The sequence below is a fragment of the Ascaphus truei genome, chromosome 10 (genome assembly GCF_040206685.1).
Source record: "Ascaphus truei isolate aAscTru1 chromosome 10, aAscTru1.hap1, whole genome shotgun sequence".
Classification (NCBI taxonomy): domain Eukaryota; kingdom Metazoa; phylum Chordata; class Amphibia; order Anura; family Ascaphidae; genus Ascaphus; species Ascaphus truei.
In genome coordinates, this window is record NC_134492.1 from 15,125,717 (window position 1) to 15,145,761 (window position 20,045).

The 20,045-nt window shown below is 41.2% G+C and overlaps 1 protein-coding gene across 9 annotated transcripts in view; it reads left to right on the forward strand.

Moving 5' to 3' along the window:
- Positions 1 to 20,045, forward strand: part of LOC142503552 (dedicator of cytokinesis protein 7) — a 90,282-nt gene that overhangs the window by 63,839 nt on the left and 6,398 nt on the right. For 3 of the 9 annotated variants that reach the window (XM_075615936.1, XM_075615941.1, XM_075615942.1), the window contains 16 exons: positions 917 to 1,071; positions 1,859 to 2,041; positions 2,128 to 2,263; positions 2,691 to 2,787; positions 3,818 to 3,835; positions 5,618 to 5,714; positions 5,958 to 6,092; positions 7,472 to 7,624; positions 7,752 to 7,910; positions 10,087 to 10,187; positions 10,554 to 10,746; positions 11,427 to 11,570; positions 12,612 to 12,743; positions 14,921 to 14,935; positions 18,606 to 18,731; positions 19,502 to 19,591. In XM_075615936.1, coding sequence (XP_075472051.1) covers positions 917 to 1,071; positions 1,859 to 2,041; positions 2,128 to 2,263; positions 2,691 to 2,787; positions 3,818 to 3,835; positions 5,618 to 5,714; positions 5,958 to 6,092; positions 7,472 to 7,624; positions 7,752 to 7,910; positions 10,087 to 10,187; positions 10,554 to 10,746; positions 11,427 to 11,570; positions 12,612 to 12,743; positions 14,921 to 14,935; positions 18,606 to 18,731; positions 19,502 to 19,591 — 1,934 coding nt within the window. Of the gene's footprint in view, positions 1 to 916; positions 1,072 to 1,858; positions 2,042 to 2,127; positions 2,264 to 2,690; positions 2,788 to 3,817; positions 3,836 to 5,617; positions 5,715 to 5,957; positions 6,093 to 7,471; positions 7,625 to 7,751; positions 7,911 to 10,086; positions 10,188 to 10,553; positions 10,747 to 11,426; positions 11,571 to 12,611; positions 12,744 to 14,920; positions 14,936 to 18,596; positions 18,732 to 19,501; positions 19,592 to 20,045 lie in introns of all 9 variants that reach the window. The other 6 variants (XM_075615939.1, XM_075615943.1, XM_075615940.1 and 3 more) reach the window with 4 other exon arrangements.

Genomic DNA, 20,045 nt, shown 5'->3' on the forward strand with positions numbered 1-20,045 from the left:
GCCCCGGGGGGGAAAAAGTACACATATTTTTGGCTGAATTGAAAATCACAATTGACATGAGCTTTCTTTGCAAAATTCAGATTTCAGCCTATATTCCATAAACTCCGGAGTGTTTTTTACTGACTAACATAAGCGATATGAACAAGAAAGCTGCAAAAATTGCCAAAGAGAGCTGTGAAGCAGCTAAATTAACCGCTCTGAAATATGACAGATTTGACAGTGAGAAATTACATACTTACCTTGAATAATTGTTGAGACACTGAGCTCTGAATCTGTATTTGTGGAATGCATAGAATGGTTTTCCCTGAGTATATGCTTCAGCTTTAACAGCTTTTCTGTTACAATAAGCCATTAATACACTCACCGTAATTATTAGTTGTCCTAGCATTGACCTCCATAACGTTGGCTTACCACAGATTTGTTCGTAAATTTCCATATTTTGTGTATTTATTTCTTGGCTTGTTTTTCTGGGAAGTCCCCCAGAGCTCCTCTGTGGTCCAGGTTAATCCGGGACCTCTCTCCATCCCCTTCCCCCCCGGCTCCTGGTTCATCCACTCGGGCACCGGGTATAATAGTTGGATCACTGGACACAAAGCAGAGACGCGGGTAAGGGCTCTGTCCGGTGGCCAATAGAAAACATGCAATGTCAGTGGGAGATGACGTCGCGGTTCCTGTTGGTGACCCCCACGGCCTGGTTTGTAGTTTGTACATACGGGGAACTGGATGGGCCATGTCTGAGCTCCGGGGGACTTCAGATAAGATCAGGGTACAAAATATATTTGGGAGCAACTGCTGCTTTAAAGGTTTTTATTGGCATAATTGCAATATCATGTTGAGTTTTATGCATGGATATTCAGTATGAAAATTACCAAAAGGTGAATATTTACACAGGAAACCACATATGTCTTTGTATTAGAAACTCATAACCAGCGGGGAAGGCCGAATTGCACAACAGCTGATGATCACGAAAGCGATGGAGGGAGCATGATTAGCCAGACCGTTGCCATGGCGATAGCGGGAACATCTGTTCCACAGCTCACAAGACCAAGCAGCTTTCTACTTGCATCAACAGTAAGGACGTCCGTCAATGTACAGGGTGCTAATGGGGGGGAATATATCCCTGATCACTAAACATGTTAAGTGCTGGAGTCGGACATAGTTTCCAATAACTTATTTATTGTATTCACCTATCCATTAATTATTCTACATTTGTTTTGTTGATTTTTCTCCATATTCTTTTCACACAGTGTTTAGAACTCATTCCCATGATGTTGCTACCACGAACTGGTAAAACAGTCCATGTGCATGTCTCTGGATATATAAGAAAAAACAATAAAAAAAGCGCAACAAATCTAAAACATATATAAAAGTGTATACAGTTTTACAACCTAACGGTCCCTGCAGCAGAGGTCCACGCTCTCACCCAGAGAGAAAGTGCAAAGTTCAAGAAGAAAAAGGACCTATAGCGCAAAGGAGACAAAAAAACACACAACATAGTGTAATGTGTATTCACAGGGATAATCCCCACTTCGATGGATAAACTCCCAGGAAGGGAGGGTAGATCTTTAAGGCATGTAGCTGGAAATCCAACAGGATATGGCTAGTTATATTGGATATATACAGGTGCAAATCTGCCGCCTTAGAAGACTCTGCAAATCTTTGCACACCTACCTCGCTGTGATGAGTTTAAAGAACTGATTGTAGTATTGCAAATGTAAAGCAGTGTTTTATCTATTGGTATATTCCTATTTTTAGCTCAAAGTAAAATATATTTAAAAAAAAAATACCTAAAAGTAAATGTAAAAAGTTCACCGTACCTCTATGTATGTATTCTTTTTACTCTCTTCCCTCTCTTCAGACTTCACGGCAGCATTCAACATTTTCAGCAGAGTCCAGTCGGAGTGTCTTGATTTGTCTGCTCTGGGTTCTGAAGAACGCCGATGAGATAGTCCTGCAGAAATGGTTCACTGACCTCTCCATCCTCCAGTTGAATCGGTTGCTGGACTTGTTGAATCTCTGCGTTTCCTGTTTTGAGTACAAGGTATCGTATCATGTGGCGTTCTCCCTGTATGTACCACATGGGTGATTTAAGAACTTGCTAAAATATCCCACGCTTGTTCATTGCAGGGCAAGAGGGCTTTTGAACGCATGAATAGCTTGACATTTAAGAAATCGAAAGACATGAGGGCAAAGCTTGAAGAAGCGATTCTTGGGAGTATTGGAGCCAGGCAAGAAATGGTCCGAAGAAGCAGAGGTCAGCTTGGTAGGTTTACTGATGTAGACTTCTGTGTCCAACTATCAATCCTTTGAAGGTTGAGAACTTTTATTCAACCACAATGAGAATTGTAAAGAATTTATGCTATTTAGAGGACATTGAATATTCATCCTCATTTTATACATACTGTATGAATTTTCAGGTCTGCAGTGCTGAAGAAGATAGTCATTATATGTGCCTTTCTCTTTTTTTAATTCGTACAGTAAAAAGGCTTCTCAACTTGCAAATAATGTAGTTATTCGTTTTGGTTTAGCTAGTATCTACACGCTTCTACCGTAATTATGATAAACTGCATGCATGCTGAGATAATTCCAGATATTTAATTTTTTTTAGTTGGTCTACTGCTTAATTTATAATCCTGTTATTCTATGCTATTCTAATTTAACATGCTGAATCGGTACTAATTGCTTGGCAGAGAGAAGTCCGTCTGGAAGTGCCTTTGGTAGCCAGGAAAACCTGCGGTGGAGAAAAGAAATGACTCACTGGCGACAGAACTCGGATAAGCTGGACAAGTATGAAGCCTATTAATAAATACTAGGAATAATATTGTGGTTGCATCAGCTTAACCCTTTCCTTGCTTTCCTGCACTGAGGGGGCAGGAGGCTGTAGGGAGTTACAAGTGGGGTATCCCAAGTGTCCGGGTCTGTCTATAGATATCCCAGTGCTCAGAAATTAGATACAGAGACCGCTACATGCAGTTAGCCCGATAAGTAGCTAGACCAGTGTTTTTCAACCTTTTTTTCGTTAAGAAACCCTATAATTATATTGTGACATTCTGCAAAACCCCAACCCTCTCTAATAGCGCGTCTGAGATCAGATGCATTGTAAGGAACCCCAACCCTCTCCATTAGCATGTCTGAGATCAGATGCATTGTAAAAAAAACCCAACCCTATCTAATAGCGCGTCTGAGATCAGATGCATTGTAAGGAACCCCAACCCCCTCTAATAGCGCGTCTGAGGTCAAATGCATAGTAAGGAACCCCAACCCTCGCTAATAGCGCGTCTGAGATCAGATGCATTGTAAGGAACCCCAACCCTCTCTAATAGCGCGTCTGAGGTCAGATGCATTGTAAGGAACCCCAACCCTCTCTAATAGCGCGTCTGAGATCAGATGCATTGTGAGGAACCCCAACCCTCTCTAATAGCGTGTCTGAGATCAGATGCATTATAAGGAACCCCAACCCTCTCTAATAGCGCGTCTGAGATCAGATGCATTGTAAGGAACCCCCAACCCTCAAATATCTTATAGTAACATCTATTGCAGGGTCCCCAGACATATAAAGTTTTAATCTTCTCAAAACTAAATGTTATACCCGTCCAACTCTGTAAGGGATAATCTACAATAAGAAAAAGCTGCCCCAAGTTTTTGTACATTACATTTATTTTTCTATTGTACCAAAGAAAACGCTGAAAAATAAATGTTACCAAAGACGAGTGCCGTTATTTCCAGCGTTGTAAAGTCCTTCTGCTTTGCTTTCTTTCCTCTTAGTCCGACCTAATTCATACTTCTGGTTGTTTTTCCACATGTGCTGTATATTTAGAAGCCTCAAATCAGCCAGGTACTGTTTTATTGGTGTGCTGCTTCTTCCCCTTTGACTTGTGCTTCTGCATCTTAATCCCAGTCCCCGTTGGTGTTCGACTGTTTTTATCGCTAGTTTGCTATTGGACGTTACCCGTTGTTACCTATATTGATTAATGCTTCTTGTTGACGGTGATATGTCACGTAACCAATATTACTGTGTGTACGTTTTGCTTCTTGTATCCTTTGATAAGCTGATGCTTTATCTGCAAAGCGGTTTAAATGCATATTGATTGTCCTGCAGCATCACAGAAGTAGAAGACTTGCCCTTTATTCCCCATCCAAGTGTATATTGTACTGGGCCCTCCCCAAAGATATTTAGGTGTTTTTAAATCGCATCAATAAAAGAAAAGTTTAAAGCAACCAAGGACTTAGTGGGCAACTCCAGTCCTCAAGGGCCACCAACAGGTCAGGTTTTCAGGATGTCCCTGCTTCAGCACAGGTGGCTCAATCAGTGACTCAGTGGAAGACTAATTGAGCCACTTGTGCTAAAGCAGGGACATCCTGAAAACCTGACATGTTGGGGAGGACTGGAGTTGAGCACCCCTGCTCTAAAGTGTGTGTGCGCGTGCGCGTGTGTGTGTGTTGCAGCACTCACAACTACATTTTATCAAATTAACATTTCTCCAAAACTAAAAAAAGAAGTACAGTACCAACAACCCTGTGTTTAAACTAGTCTTCTATTGCTTATTGATTTTGTTCAAGATGATGATCAAGTCTCATTTTTTGGGTCTTATTCACTTGTATTGTTATATATATATATATATATCAGAGACAAAGATGAAACAAGATGTTCCAGGTCACCTTGCAGCTTTATACTTTAAACCACATTAGTGCAGTTAGCCTGCAAATGATTTCTCATTATATATTCAACATTAGCATTCTTAGATTGTTAGCTTGTGACAGTAATGACTGCATATTAATTTCATTTGCATGCTGCAAACCCGGGGTGTTCAACTCCAGTCCTCAAGACCCCCCCAACAGATCAGGTTTTAAGGATATCCCAGCTTCAGCATAGGTGGGTTCCATCATTATGACTGCGCCACTGATTGAGCCACCTGTGCTGAAGCTGGGATATCCTAAAAACGTGATGTGTTGGGGGGGTCTTCAGGACTGGAGTTCAGCATCCCTGCTGTAAAACTACATGGAGTTGACGGCCAAGTGAAGCTTTAGGCTCCGATTATACAGCCGAACGCCACGTCACAATAGTGACGTGCACAAACACATGCTACTGCGCGCGCGGCGGCAGGCTGAAGTCTGTTTTTTTGATTGGACGGCCGCGTCACGTGACGTGGCAGTCGCAACCAGAAAACATATTTTGAAAACGCTTCAGCTATCGCCCGCATTGCAGTAGCAAGCGGGGAGACGGTCACATTTGGTATAGGCAGTTTTCACGCAGGTATCAAACTTGTTTTTGCGCCGCATGGTGTCGCTACAGGCGACACCACGGGCGTTTTTGTGTATAATAGCAGCTTTAGTTTCAGACATCTGCTTTGCTGCTTTTCTGGACAAGGACCGTTGGCTACAATATAACAGAAATTTGGAACCCAAATAACTGTGCCAGGGGGTGAGCAAGCAATGTCAGGTGCCTCGTTTCAATCTAATTCATGTTTGCATTATGACCGTGTTTGCTGTGTCCGGTAACGGTTTTGTTGTTAATGCCAGACTTTATTTTGTTGATTGACTCTGTTTTGTAAGTAATGTTTAGGGCATGTTGTTGTGATTGAAGAAGCTCACAAGGCCTATTGATTTTCCATACTAGATCAAGGGCAGAGTTAGACCATGAAGCACTTATAGATGGAAACCTGGCAACAGAAGCGAACTTGATTATTTTGGATACATTGGAGATAATTGTTCAGGTGAGATGAACATGGCAAGCGTTTGTCAAAATAATTGAACCTGTTGATGCTTTATCATCAACGTTTTCCATAAAACCATAAAACGGGTGCTCGACTCAAGATCCCCCACCAGGTCACGTTTTCAGGATATCTCCGCTTCAGCACAAGTGGCTCAATCAGGGGGGAGGGGGAGGGTGGGGACTGGAGTTGAGTACCCCTGCCATATAACTATGCAAAGTCCTAATGAGCTTTGTTTCTTTGCAGACTGTCTCAGTGACTGAATCCAAAGAAAGTATTCTGGGTGGCGTTCTGAAGACCCTGTTACACAGCATGGCGTGCAATCAGAGTGCTCTTTATCTGCAACACTGCTTTGCCACACAGAGAGCCCTTGTGTCTAAGGTAGGATTGCTTTTTGTGTGTCCCACATACTGTGCATCTCATTTCGCTGCCAGGTACCACTGCAGGGTTCTGCCCTTTTTGTTCTGTTGACTCACCCAAGATAAGGAAGAAAAAATACACCAGTTGTCATTTAAAAACTGCAGCACCTAATGACCGGTAACCTGCAGAAAGGGCCATCAATGCCCTGGACTCGCAGACTGTAACACACACGCACACGGTCCAGAAGGTTGCACTGCTGCTGTTAAGCATGGGGCCTCCACGTCTGCAGGATCCATATTATTCACTAATGACATAGATATGTGCAGTGGTCGACAAACCACCAAAAAATCTACTCGCCGAACAAAAAAATCTACTCGCCGAACAAAAAAATCTACTCGCCACCTAGTACCACACGTGTGCTGCTTGGGCCAATAGGAGCTCGCCACGATGTTAAATCCACTCGCCCGGGGCGAGCAAATGTATAGGTTTGTCGAACACTGGATATGTGCATAATATGTATTGTCACAAATAATTAGATTTCGGGCGTCTTGCAGGTCTCCATCAAACTTGGCCCTTACCCTGCCCTCTTATTTTAATGTAACTTTTTATTGGTAATTTTGTACAGGTGAGAAAGGGGGAGGGGAAAATGGTACAGAACATAAAAGTAAGGAGAAGGGAAGTGGCCCATTGCACTACAAAGTAAGGCTAATGGAAAACATCAATTTGTTTTTATACAATAATAAGACAGTCAGGTAAAGAGACGTGACATGTTATTGTTAGATGCGAGGATACCATTGTATGATACATGAATAATACAAGGGAAACGTCTACCAAGACCTTGGCTTGGCAGAGAAGGCCATCCTGAGAGCTCTGTCCTCTTTTTTAGCAGTTTTATTAGACATCATAAATAGGGATTCCAGGTTACAGTGTTCCTTTCTGTACAAAAAAATAACAACAACAAAACACCCGGTGTTTAACAATGGTGATGAAAATAATGGAGACATGTTTGAATCTGTGCTTTTTTTTAATGTAGTTTCCATACTGATTTTGTGTTGCCTTTGCCACCTACCTGTGTCTGGGCTACTGCAAGAGGTGAAACCCAACAGGAAACTACGTTTTTCCTTTTGTTTTTCGCTTATAACCTTGTACAAAATCCCTAATCCTAAACCGTCTTCCATTCGTGGGCTTTTGAAAGCACAGATCTGTTTGACCAGAGTCTTCTGCTATGATTTCAGTATAAAAGGCCTATGGTCAGTTTTAGGAAGTCCTGTAATGTTCCAGTAACATCATTTGTTTTTTGTCTAAAAAAAAAAAAATCAAAATCAAATAAAAATGATGTATTGAAATCCTTTTGTTGCACGATCCGTGTGCACATGAGAAACAGAAATGATTTGTTTCAGTTTCCTGAGCTCCTGTTTGAAGAGGAAACGGAGCAATGTGCGGACCTGTGCTTGAGGCTTCTCAGACACTGCAGCAGCAGCATTGGCACCATACGGTCGCATGCTAGCGCCTCTCTCTACCTTCTCATGAGACAGAACTTTGAGATTGGAAACGTAAGTACAGCTGCTTCTGTTTTTCTACATGCGTAAAAGATTTTCCAGAAGACCGCGTTGCACAACGCACGAGTCCTCCGCTCTCCGTGTCCGTTCTGACACGTGCTTTTGTTTTTCTGTTTCCCAGAATTTTGCCAGAGTCAAAATGCAGGTGACCATGTCCCTGTCCTCTCTGGTAGGGACCTCGCAGAATTTCAACGAAGAATTTTTGAGACGTTCCCTGAAGACGATTTTAACGTACGCAGAAGAGGATCTGGAATTAAGGGAGACCACATTCTCTGATCAGGTGAGGGGGGCAAATTTTTTGACTTTCAAGTCAACATCTAATTGAGATTGCGGTGTGTTAGTTTTACATTGATGCATTGGAATCGGATACTTAAGTAATAATCCCTTCAGAACAGGGCATTACTAGCCAATAATGCCCTGGCTGGAAGAGTTGAAGGCCCGAGGCGAAGCCGAGACAGGGCATTATTGGCCAGTAATGCCCTGTTCTGAGGAGATTATTATTATTATAGGCTAAATGTAGGCTTATTTTTAATTTTTTTTAATTTTTCATAAAAAAAGATAAATTTTTGTAGTCATAGTGATTTTTATCAGCATGATTGTCTACATTCTTATGCTTTTACTGCAAGTTTATTAAAAGTAAATTGTACATATACACAGACACAGACACACACACTGCAGCCCCCTCTATACACACAAACACACACTCTGTCCTCCACCCTTTACACTCACAAAACACACACAACATACAGTAGCCCCCCCTCTACACCCACAAAACACACTGAAGACACACACACACTAACAAAACAGACTGCTGCCCCCTCTACATCCATAAAACACACACACCAGCAGCCCCCCTCTACACCCACTGCAGCCCCCATGTAAACCCACACACTGCAGACACACACACACACAAAACACTGCACCCCTCCTCCACCCACAAAACACACACTGAAGCTGCACACACTGCAGCTTCCCCTCAACAAGAACAAAACACACACAGTAGAAACACACCAACAAGACTCTGCTGTCCCCTTTACACCCACAAAACACACTCAACAGACACGCAAACCTTTCCCTTCACTCTCCTATGCGGAGCTCTCTGCAGGCAGGGTGGGGGAGGAGTCAGTGCCGTGCTGGTGGCTTCTGTCCAATCACCTCCCCTGTTTAAGTGCAAATTTCACTCTTTGTGAATGAAACCTGATTGGCTGAAAAACTTGGCAAGCTGCCAAAAATTCCAGGCCTTTACTGATTTAATAATGCCCGGAATTTTAACCAATCAGAGAGCAGGGATTTCAATAATGCCCGGAATTTACCAGCTTTAGCCTATCATTCTAAATATCTGTCGCATATGGTGTGTACATTTATACTTTATTTCCACGGAAAATCAATCGTGATCTATAAACATAAAAAAGCTACGATAGGCAATATTGTACCGTGTTAGCCGAGCTTAATAATCAAAAACAAATAGTTGATACCGTTCTGTGGCGAACGAAATGCTTTTATTTGTGCAAGCTTTCGAGAAACAATGATCTCTTCTGCGGCCGATGTTACAATGTAATATATATAATTATTTTTATGCAACCAGTACAATAGAATGTAAAAACAATTGCTTTTGGAGTTTTTGTATGACTCAGATTTTCTTTATTGTCAGGGAGTGTGTCCCGGCATAGTAACAACATGGCTGATTTCATCTACATTCATTCTAAGTGTTGTAGACATGTGGGAAACAACTAATTGTACATTGACTACATGAGACTTGTGCAGTGTGAGAATAAAAGTCGTGCTCCTCTGGAACTCTTGCTAGCCCTTTTGCTACTGGAGGGGACTGCAACGCATTGCTTTGCCAGCAAAGGGGTTAAGGCTGATTCCGTATTTCAGCGCTACATATCAGTAATGAGTCCCTCAAATCAATTTGTGACAAACGTTTCCTAGTTCATTCAACAACTGATTACACAGACCACTATAAAGTGTCCAGTATTTTATTGCTCAACAAACAATTGATACCTTTTAACAGGCTCAAGAGACAAGCTCCTGTCGCCAAATGTATACAGTAAAAAGGAAAATAACTTTAAATAAAAACACACAGTAAAGGTGCTATTGTACTACCTTCCCTCCAAGGCTCCTGTCTCTTCCCTGGCTCAGACCTAAATGAGCTTCCCTTGGTTCTCGGGGACCTGTTTACATGACTCCTGCATTGGCTGCAGGTACTAATCCTCTGTCTTATTTATCTGTCTCTCATTTTGCAGAGAGGAGTTTTCATCAGAGAGACCACATGCCTGATAGACGCTTGTTTACTAGTGATGGTTCTGTAGACCCCACCACACCATTATTGATTATGTATTGGTTTAGTCTCATGATTAGTAGTCTTCTTGTCATAACAGATCAAGACCTTACTGCACGGTTTCGTGATTGCATATTTGTTAGTTTGTAGCATCTCTGGTTCTGTTCTGTTTCAGGTCCAGGATCTGGTATTTAATCTGCACATGATTCTTTCGGACACTGTTAAAATGAAGGAACACCAAGAGGATCCAGAAATGCTGATTGATCTTATGTATAGGTAAGAGAGCTGTTTTTTAGAGGCATTTAGCATTTTAAGAGTGCCAAATTTAATTCTTTTTATCACAACTTTCATTGGGAAATAATCTAGCAGTTTTGTCATTTTGGAGAAATAAGTGAAAAGCAAAAAATGCTGACCCTTTAAATGGGTATAGGAAAATATTACACATGAATATTTATTCAAAATAAAGAAATAGCGCATGTAGAAATGGCTATGTAAGAGTTTGGCCTTCATTAGATACGGGTCTGTTCAGGATCAAATGGTTCAAAGCAGAATTTACTTATGAAAGCAACTTTTTAAATACACAGATACTAGATAAATAGGTTTATAACGTGTTTTTTCTTCTTTTTTTCTCCCTTTTATTAGAATTGCAAAAGGATACCAGACCTCGCCTGACCTACGTTTAACATGGCTGCAGAACATGGCTGGGAAACACTCCGGAAGGAGCAACCACGCAGAGTCTGCACAGTGTCTTGTTCACTCCGCAGCTCTTGTGGCTGAATATTTAAGCATGCTAGAGGACCGCAAATACCTCCCCGTAGGTTGTGTGACCTTCCAGGTAATACCGTTTGCACACTTTGCCAATGACTGTAGATTCTTTGCAGGCTGGCATCTTTTTGTACCAAGCTGAATGTTAGTCGTCCTCCATGACCTTGAGACGAAAGGTCCCTTCTTCGGGCAGAAATCCTATGCGTCGGTGACGACTGGATGTGAAAGAAAACTTACACTAACTTTTGGGAAACTTGGGGATTCAGCCCTAATTTCCTGTAATGCACTCGGGTGAGAAGGGGTATGAGGTACGCTACTTCTATCCTACTCCCTTCCACCAATGGGATGGACAAAGTAGGTCAGGGGTGGCCAACTTCATTCCTCAAGGGCCACCAACAGGTCAGGTTTTCAGGATATCCCTGCTGCAGCACAGGTGGCTCAGTTGGTCCCGTCTTCAGCACAGATGTCTCAATCCGTCTCAGCTTCAGCACAGATGGTTTAAACAGTTGCTCAGCCTGTGCTGAAGCTGGGTTATCATGAAAACCTGACCTGTTGGGGGAGTCTTGAGGACCGGAGTTGAGCACCCCTGTCCTACAGCAACCCCAATTCTGGTGTCCAGAACAAGGCTAAATACCTCTGTGGCACATGGGATGAACAGCGCACTGTTCGTTATCATTGCAGTCTGTAATTACAGCAGTTACGTGTGTGCATGAATCCATTTCTCGTCTATAATATTACCTGTTTCCCCAGAACGTTTCTTCTAATGTTTTGGAAGAGTCTGCGGTGTCGGACGACGTGGTGTCACCAGATGAAGAAGGTATCTGCTCTGGAAAGTATTTTACAGAGGCCGGTCTGGTGGGACTGCTAGAGCAAGCGGCAGCTTCCTTCTCAATGGTAGATAGTTTTAATATATGTGTGTTTAATCCCAGGGTAAAATCCAAATGCAATGATGTGTTCTGTTGTATGCTTCAAAGAAATGCGAACATTTTCCTAGGATCACGTGAGTAAGAAAGACAGCTATAGCTTTCCATCTTATTGTCCGTTACACAAGTTAACCTGCCACATCTCTGCCCAATGGTTCACTATACCAGGAAGTGCTAACTTGCAGTACATATAATGTAATGGCGGATCTCATGCAGTATACAGTAGTTAGTTCCTGACCCTGTGTGGGGTCTGCACACTTTAGTGTGGGTGATATAGCTGTAAATTACAGCAAGAGTACCTCCCTATGCTTTGCATCCACAGAGGCAATGCATTATGGGGTGTGACTTTGGAAGCTCCCGCCGTGAGTGACGGCTATACCACCCATGCTGTCTGCACGCACTGAGGTGCAATTTGGGATATTATTAAACAATGACCTCAGGACACTATACTGCCTGGGCTCGGCCCAATTCTGCAGAGCTTGCCCTTTTGTGCCCCCACTACTGTTGAATTTCCCTGCATGCACCTTGACATCTACTGAACACATATCTATCAAGCTGAGCAGGAGTCTTGTTCCTAGTATTGCATTTAGACCGTTTTGTTAGCAATAGTCTGAGTAGGCAATAATATTTATTAATTAGAGTTTCACAGAACAAATATTTCCAAAGGGGGGAGGGGGTGGGGTACAATGAAAAAAGGTTGGGAACCGCTGATCCTAAATTAAATTAAGCCCCTTATTCTGTGATTCGGTTAGGCTGCATAGTCAATCGATTACTTTGGTTATTCTTTTAACGTGCTTCAGTCACCAACTGAGTTTTACTGTTGCTTTTTTTTTTTTTTTTTTTAAACAAATGTCCTTTCCTGTATGTATCAGAAGCCGTACATGCACATGCACATTATAATGGGTACATGTCTGCCTCTCCTTTCCTGTATGTATCAGAAGCCGTACATAACCACAGACATTAATGGCTACGTGTCTGCCTGCATCAGCTTTGTTTCATAAATGTTTTCTAGGCTGGCATGTACGAAGCTGTAAATGAAGTTTACAAAGTTCTTATTCCTATACATGAAGCTAATAGAGATGCCAAGAAGCTATCTACTATTCATGGGAAACTTCAAGAGGCATTTAGCAAGATTGTCCATCAGGTAATATTATTACTTGCGTGTATGAGCATATATATGTACATTGGCACTCCACTGAAAGTAGCGTCTTGTCCGGGTGCAAACCGCTGGGGACTGGAATACAGAAAAGATGGAAGCAGGCACTCCAGGACCTACAAAAATAAAGTGTCTTGCAAAACTATCAACGAAAGACAGTGTATGTTGGTGATTCCTTCCAAACTGATCAAAAATGTTAAAGTTTACACTATATACTGGTATTTGTTCAGTTAGTGTAAACTGTCCATGGCTTTATTTATTTGCTGGTAATTAACCCCTTTGTTATTACATTTCTATCATCTGTTTTGGAAACCTATGTTCTAAAAAAAAAAGTTTAATTCTAGAACTGCAGAATACAGTTGGATGTTATACAAAGCATTTTCTACACGCAATAAACGAGTTGAATGGCAAATAGTTTTACTTTGAAATAATTACCATCTCTAATTAGTGTTAAACAAGTTTAAGAAAAACTTCTTAAGTTAAATAAAGAAGGTGAATCGTGTTCGGTTCTTGGCACTAATGTCCCCAGAAAGGCATGCTGCTGACTGTTTTTATTTTTAATGTAAAATAGAAACTGTTCTTTTTATTGTCGAAAGCTTTTCAAGGTAATAACCGTAGGTATTAATGGTGGTGAATGTTCGTACGGTATCAGACCAGCTCTTCTAGCCAAATCCTTCATTGTTAGTTAATGCAGAGAGACCCCCATTTTTACAATTTATTTTCTTTGTGCATAATTGTCATTGGGCGTCCCCCAATAACTGAACTGCATTTTCTCCCAATTCTGGGGACCCCCAGTTTCCCTCCATATTTAGCTTTTTATGTGCCTGTAAACTTAAAAGTAAAATCAAAGATGGCTGTTGGAGTCGTCCAATAGGAAGCTGCCATGTCATGCTTTGGTGACACTGTAGCTAGTTATTGGCGCAGCAGATTGACGATTGGATGGCAGCCATATCGATTCCTCAAATGGGACCAGAAACCCCTTCACATAAAAAAGGTAAATATCTTGGAAACTAGGGAGTCCCCGGAGATAAATAAAAATTGAGTAGGGGGGAATTCTGCTTTAATGTGCTTCTGTCACTGGTCATTACACCTATTACATACGCTGGAATAAGACAATATGTAGAAACTCTGTGGTATTTGATATGACTTGAATGTCTTATCCTTTTTTAATTTCCGTTTCCAAAATATATGTAACCACCTATAGAATATTATACCACAAGTACTTTACTGCCAGCTGTTAATACTATAAGAACATCATGTGCCTGGAAAGGCTGCTCTCTCCAGAACTGGGCATGGTAATGAAGATAAGGTCTCACCAACATAATGGAAAGTGATCTCACTAGCCTCTTGTTATGGGTTTAGCCTCAGTGTGGGTTTAGAAACAGAAAAGCACTAGGCACGACTCTCGTTTCAGACATGCTCTCTTATATTTTGCCATCTTGTTACATGTCCATAGATGTTCTATGACCCGCCCATTATTGATTATAGCATAGCCTGCTCCTCCGCTTGTGATGAATGCACGCAGATAGTCCATTCATTTAAACTTGGCAGTGTGAGAACTTTTTTTGTTGTTTAAATTGTAAGTCCATAGTGTTTCTACATCTTATTTTCGAGACATTTAAACATGGTGGCCTATAGGTAAAGGGAGATAAGAATCACAGAGTGACAGAATATTGATCCACTCTGACTGGAGATCAAACAGCTTTTTTGATATAGTCAAACTTTCCCATACAGCTCTCTCTAAAAGAATGCACTTAAAGATTATGTAACCCAACTGTTCAGATGCAATTTAAATGTTTATTGTTGTATTTACAGTCTAAGGCAGAGGTTGGGTACTCCAATCCTCAAGGGCCACCAACAAGTTAGTTGTTCAGGATATCCCTGCTTCAGCACAGGTGGCTCAGTCTTTGACTGAGCCACTGATTGAACCACCTGTGCTGAAGCCGGGATATCCCTGATACATGACCTGCTGGTAGCCCTTGAGGACTTGCGTTGCTCACCCTTGTTCTAAGGTCAGGCTGGTGCTTAAGCTTTACAGGCCTCATTGGCACATTAGGGGTTACACAAACCTGCACATTATTCTCAAGTTAATGTAAATTGTTTGGTGCCTGTGCTAAGTTTTTCCTGTGACACCTTTTTTTGTTGTTACTTTTTTTGTTACACAGAGTACTGGCTGGGAGGTAGGTAATGTTTCAGTCAGTAAAGAACACTAATAGACTGAATTTCTTATGCCGATGCTTTGCCCACATGTGCTAGCTGTGGGTTTTCTGTCTGCTGTCTGCTGTGACCTGAATCCATTAACCAAAGAAATATTGGAGGGATTCCTCTGGTCGTGGTAAAACTCATTTTAAAATTAGAGATAGTGCATGAACACATTACACTAATAAGGTTGTTTGCTGAATGACACACTTTATCACAGGGGTGAGCAACTCCAAACCTCAAGGGTCACCAACAGGTCGGATTTTCAGGCTATCACTGCTTCAGCACAGATGGCTCAGTCGAGGACTGAGCCACCTGTGCTGAAGCTGGGATATCATTAAAACCTGACCTGTTGGGGGTATTGAAGACTGGAGTTGAGCATCCCCTGCTTTATCATCACAAGTACGTTCTTTCTTTAGAGATATTATTTCTTTTTCCATCAGCATCTCTTTCAATTTTTACCCCCAATTAAAGGGGTCGATTTAGAACAAATTGCTTACAGTAAAGCACCAAGATGGAGTCGCAGCTTAAAAAAATACTGCATCGAAAAAGTTAACATTTTAGTTTCTATTTCATATGCAAGTTGATTTCATTCACGTGGCTTATTTTGAATTCCAGCATTGAATATGAACATTGTATTGAAGAAAACAAACGTAGGCCTTGGGTTTAAACCACAGGATGGGATTTGTCTGAAAGCTCCTATTTCCGCTGCTTGCTTTGAAATGATTCTGCGCTTTTTTTTTTCTTTGTAGGAAGCAATTTAGTCTTTTTTTTTCCCACAGAAATTGTCTATGCCCAAAGAAGAGTTTTGATCAATGCTACCTCCTCCATTTGATGCCAAAAAGCCTTTGGCACCATCACTGTTTAAAATCAATTTAATTTCAAGATCAAATGTACAAAGTTAAATGGTCCAGTTTGATCAGACATAGGCTTTTTTTCTGCAAAAAAAAAAGCCACCGGTATTAATTTAGGAGGCTTTTCAAAAACAAATATTTATTTATTGCATAGCCCGTGACCACTGTTTTATTAAGCTGATGCTAAATCGACCCCTGAAGTGGATATTTATTAACTGGTTACTATCTTATCATACAGTCCTGTTTTATTGCATGGTAAAACACATCCATCCATCATCCATCCTTTCCTTCTCCACTTGCATGTGCTTTCCTCACCTTTACTACCGCCTAGCGCTTCAGATTGTGCTGCACCCCTACATCCCATATCCCCTTACTTCTTGTTCATGTATTAAACGCCTGTTTGCCGGAAGCGCTCACAATGCATTGTTTGCAGTGTGTTGCAGGCCCTTCAGGCTTCATAGTGGTTTAATCAGGGGTGGCCAACCCCAGTCCTCTAGGTCCACCAACAGGTCAGGTTTTCAGGCTATCCCTGCTTCAGCACAGGTGGCTCAGTCAAAGACCACCTGTGCTGAAGCAGGGTTATCCTTAAAACCTGACCTAAAGGTGGCCCTTGAGGACTGGAGTTGGATACCCCTGGGTTAAATAATGCTTCGTGTTCATTGCATCCGTACGCTGCAAATTGCTGCTTACTTGTTTTTGGAGTTTCCCTAATTACAATACTTTCTGTTTTTTCCTCACTTGCCCGGCTCCCGACCCTCCTCCCCACTTTTACTCTTGTCTGTTGTGGTAAGTTCTACTTTGTGGATTTTAAAAAAATATATATTTTACTCTGCAGGAAAAAAAACAAACTAATTCCACTTGACCCTTGCTGTGCCAGCTCAAGTAATTAATATTTATTCAAAGGGGTGGGGAGGGGGGGAATAATGTATTTTATTCCAGTTAAGAGAACAAATGCAAACATGGACATAGTCAAATTATTTTTGTCTATATACATGCATAAAAAAATGATCGTATATTAAAAAAATAAACTTGATTGGTTACCTGTACTTTTGTACCAATGTACAGTTTTCTTTTTTATTGATACATTACTTAGCTGGCAACCTCTTAGCTTTGTGCCTAAAAATGAGTGTGAAATATATCCCAGCAATTCTGAAGGGTGTTTACCATGCATAATAACAACCATGAACTCTTAATAACTCATGGTGGCTGTGCTCTGCTGTTTCAACGCTTTAATGGCTATTTAGTGTCATCTCCTTTCTCTTTAGCAACGCAATTATTTTTCAGAAAATAATAGGACACAAAAAATGCTTTAGTGACACTAAATCCTCTTGGCTACTATGCGCATTCTTCATGTATTCGAATCTCCCTATGTTCACATGGGCTGACGTACTTCACAGAAGAAGAAAACAGATGAGGTTTAGATTTCTTTTTCTTTGGCTTATTTTGAGAAAATCCATTTCAACGCGGTTATCCTTCATTAAAAAGTTTTGGACGGGGCATATTGGGAGATTTAAGAGGTACACGCATCTGGGGTCCCAGATTCTGTAGGGTTATGGTATCTTAGATGGATAGGGGATCATCTTAAGAATAGCTTCTTGCTTACTGAATGATTCACTGGGATGAGTGGGTAACGATGGGCCAAAGGGGCAACTTTTTTGTTTTGAAGCCAAATCCTTAATAACAAAGATGCCGTTATGCATCTGCAACATCGGTTCACATTGACTCATAACAAATCTTGATTCTAAACCTGTTGTGCCCAACTCTTCTTGAAAAAGTTGCGTTCAGAACATTGCAGATTAAGTTGACACAATGGGAAGAACCTGCCCATTTTGGTGCATGTCCTAATGCAGGGATGGCCAAAGCCCAGTCCTCAAGGTCCACCAACAGGCCAGGTATTAGGTATATCCCTGCTTCACCATAGGTGGCTCAATCAGTGGCACAGTCATTTTTGACTAAGCCACTGATTGAGACCCCTGTGCTGAAGGAGGGATAGCCTTAAAACCTGACCTGTTGGTGGCCCTTGAGGTCTGGAGTTTGTCACCCTTGTCCTAATGGATGATTTCAGGAACGCCGTCTGCAAGCTAAATGTTAGGACTTGAAAAATATAATTGTCTAGATTACTACCAGTGCCTTTGAGTTACCCAGGAAGGCACATGCAGCTTTGAGGTTGGTTTAAGAGCGCTACTGGTTCCTGCGATATATATGCACCATCTTTACTGAAGGAAACAATTGCTTGCCAATGGGAAGGAGACTGCAGTGCTGTAGGGAGGGTGGTTAGAGATGTTTTTAAACTTGATAAGAGTAGGCACAAGCAATACATATTGTACTATATGGAGAAGACCCGAATTGGGAGATATGTGGCAGAATGTTAGGACAGTTTGGTTGAAACGGATATCTTGCCAAGTACAGGAAAAAAATATTAAATACTGAAATACAGTTGGGTGCGTTATCCTGTAAAGTGAGGGATGAGCATGGCTGTTAGGAAGCTTTAGGGGTTGTCAAAAAAATCAATAATTTGTTTAATTTAATGAAAAGGTGCAAATTGATTGATTGTGAGGGCAAGACTGTGTTATAATGTGAACGTCGTTCTAAGTCGGGGATTGTTGTTTTGAAATCAGACGTTGACATTGGTAAAACTGTTGCATTTGTGTTCCTTTGTCAAGGTGTGAGGTACGTTATTATATCATGCAATTTGTGCAAGGTACCTGGAGCACATAACTAGGTACCGTCAAACTTTAATTCAGAAAATTCATCGTTAGCTAATCATCATGTTCCCCTTCCACCCTAGAATGGGAAGAGGATGTTTGGGACGTATTTCCGTGTTGGTTTCTATGGAACCAAATTTGGAGATTTGGATGAGCAAGAGTTTGTTTACAAAGAACCAGCAATCACAAAACTGGCAGAAATCTCTCATAGGCTGGAGGTGAGATTTAAAAAAAATGTATTCATTGCATGGAGATATCTACATATATATTTCTCTAAGGATATCTGTACATCCCTCTGTGTGATAGGCTGAACAGCCTGTCACTCAGCCAGAGAGAGCCAATAAGACTGCACATCTCTCCCCTTCTGTGTTGGACTGAGCGGCCTCTCACTCAGCCAGGAATTTTAATGACAGTGGGGTGCAGACACAGTGACAGGTGTTAATGTCCTAATTAATGTAGGCTGTACATCTCTCCCCCTCTGTGATAGGATGAACAGCCTGTCAACCACCCGGAGACAACCAGTGATTTACCATTCAGTTTCAAAGGAAAACAATTTCCCATACGATTGGCTTTTTCAATGACCATCAATAAGTCACAAAGCCAAACGTTTCATACAATATGCCTTTACCCACCAAAGCCTGTTTTTAGTCATGGACAATTATATGTTCCTCTATCAAGAGTTTAATTCACTTGCTATAGTGTCGGAAAATAACCCAGAAATTGACAATTGTGTCTTTAGAGAAATCTTTGATTAAAAAAAAAATCTAAGTAAAAAAAATAAATGCGTGAATGTTTCATTAATAACCTTTCAGATCTCCTGTATCGGCGTATGTTACATTAGGTACAGCTAGTATACACCCTATACACCTATACACCCTATAAACCTTATACAACCTATAAACCTTATACACATTATACAAGTTGAAGCTGCACAATTCTGCATTCCAAACACATACCTCTTCCAAACTTTTCTATTTCTTTTGTTTAGGGATTTTATGGAGAGCGATTCGGAGAAGATGTTGTTGAAGTTATTAAGGACTCGAACCCTGTTGATAAATGCAAATTAGATCCCAACAAGGTGACTATAAAAACGTATACGTTTCACACACACCCTCCCTCCCCCACTCAGCCCCCCAGTAAACGGTGTGGCTTTCTCACTTGATAACCGCTTTAGCGCTGGTGCGAGCTTCAAAATATTTTGCAGCATTGAGGGAATTAAGGGAAATGTATTTGTATAGTGAGTGCTGCCTTGAATTAGCTTGGTTATTAGATTTTGTGATGCCTATAAATATTATTCTATAAACATTTATAAAATGAAGAGACTGTAACCATCTATTTATAGAATATTGTGTGGGTCTCCCAATGTGCCAAAGAATGGCTTGCGTTTATCAGATCACACTGCTGTCAATTATTCATCAAATATATGTAGTTATTGTCGGGAAATTGTTCTAATGTTCCATATGTGAGCACACTGTCTCTGCAATCTCTAACCCCAGAACCGACCACATCATATTGTATTGTATGTCTTATTT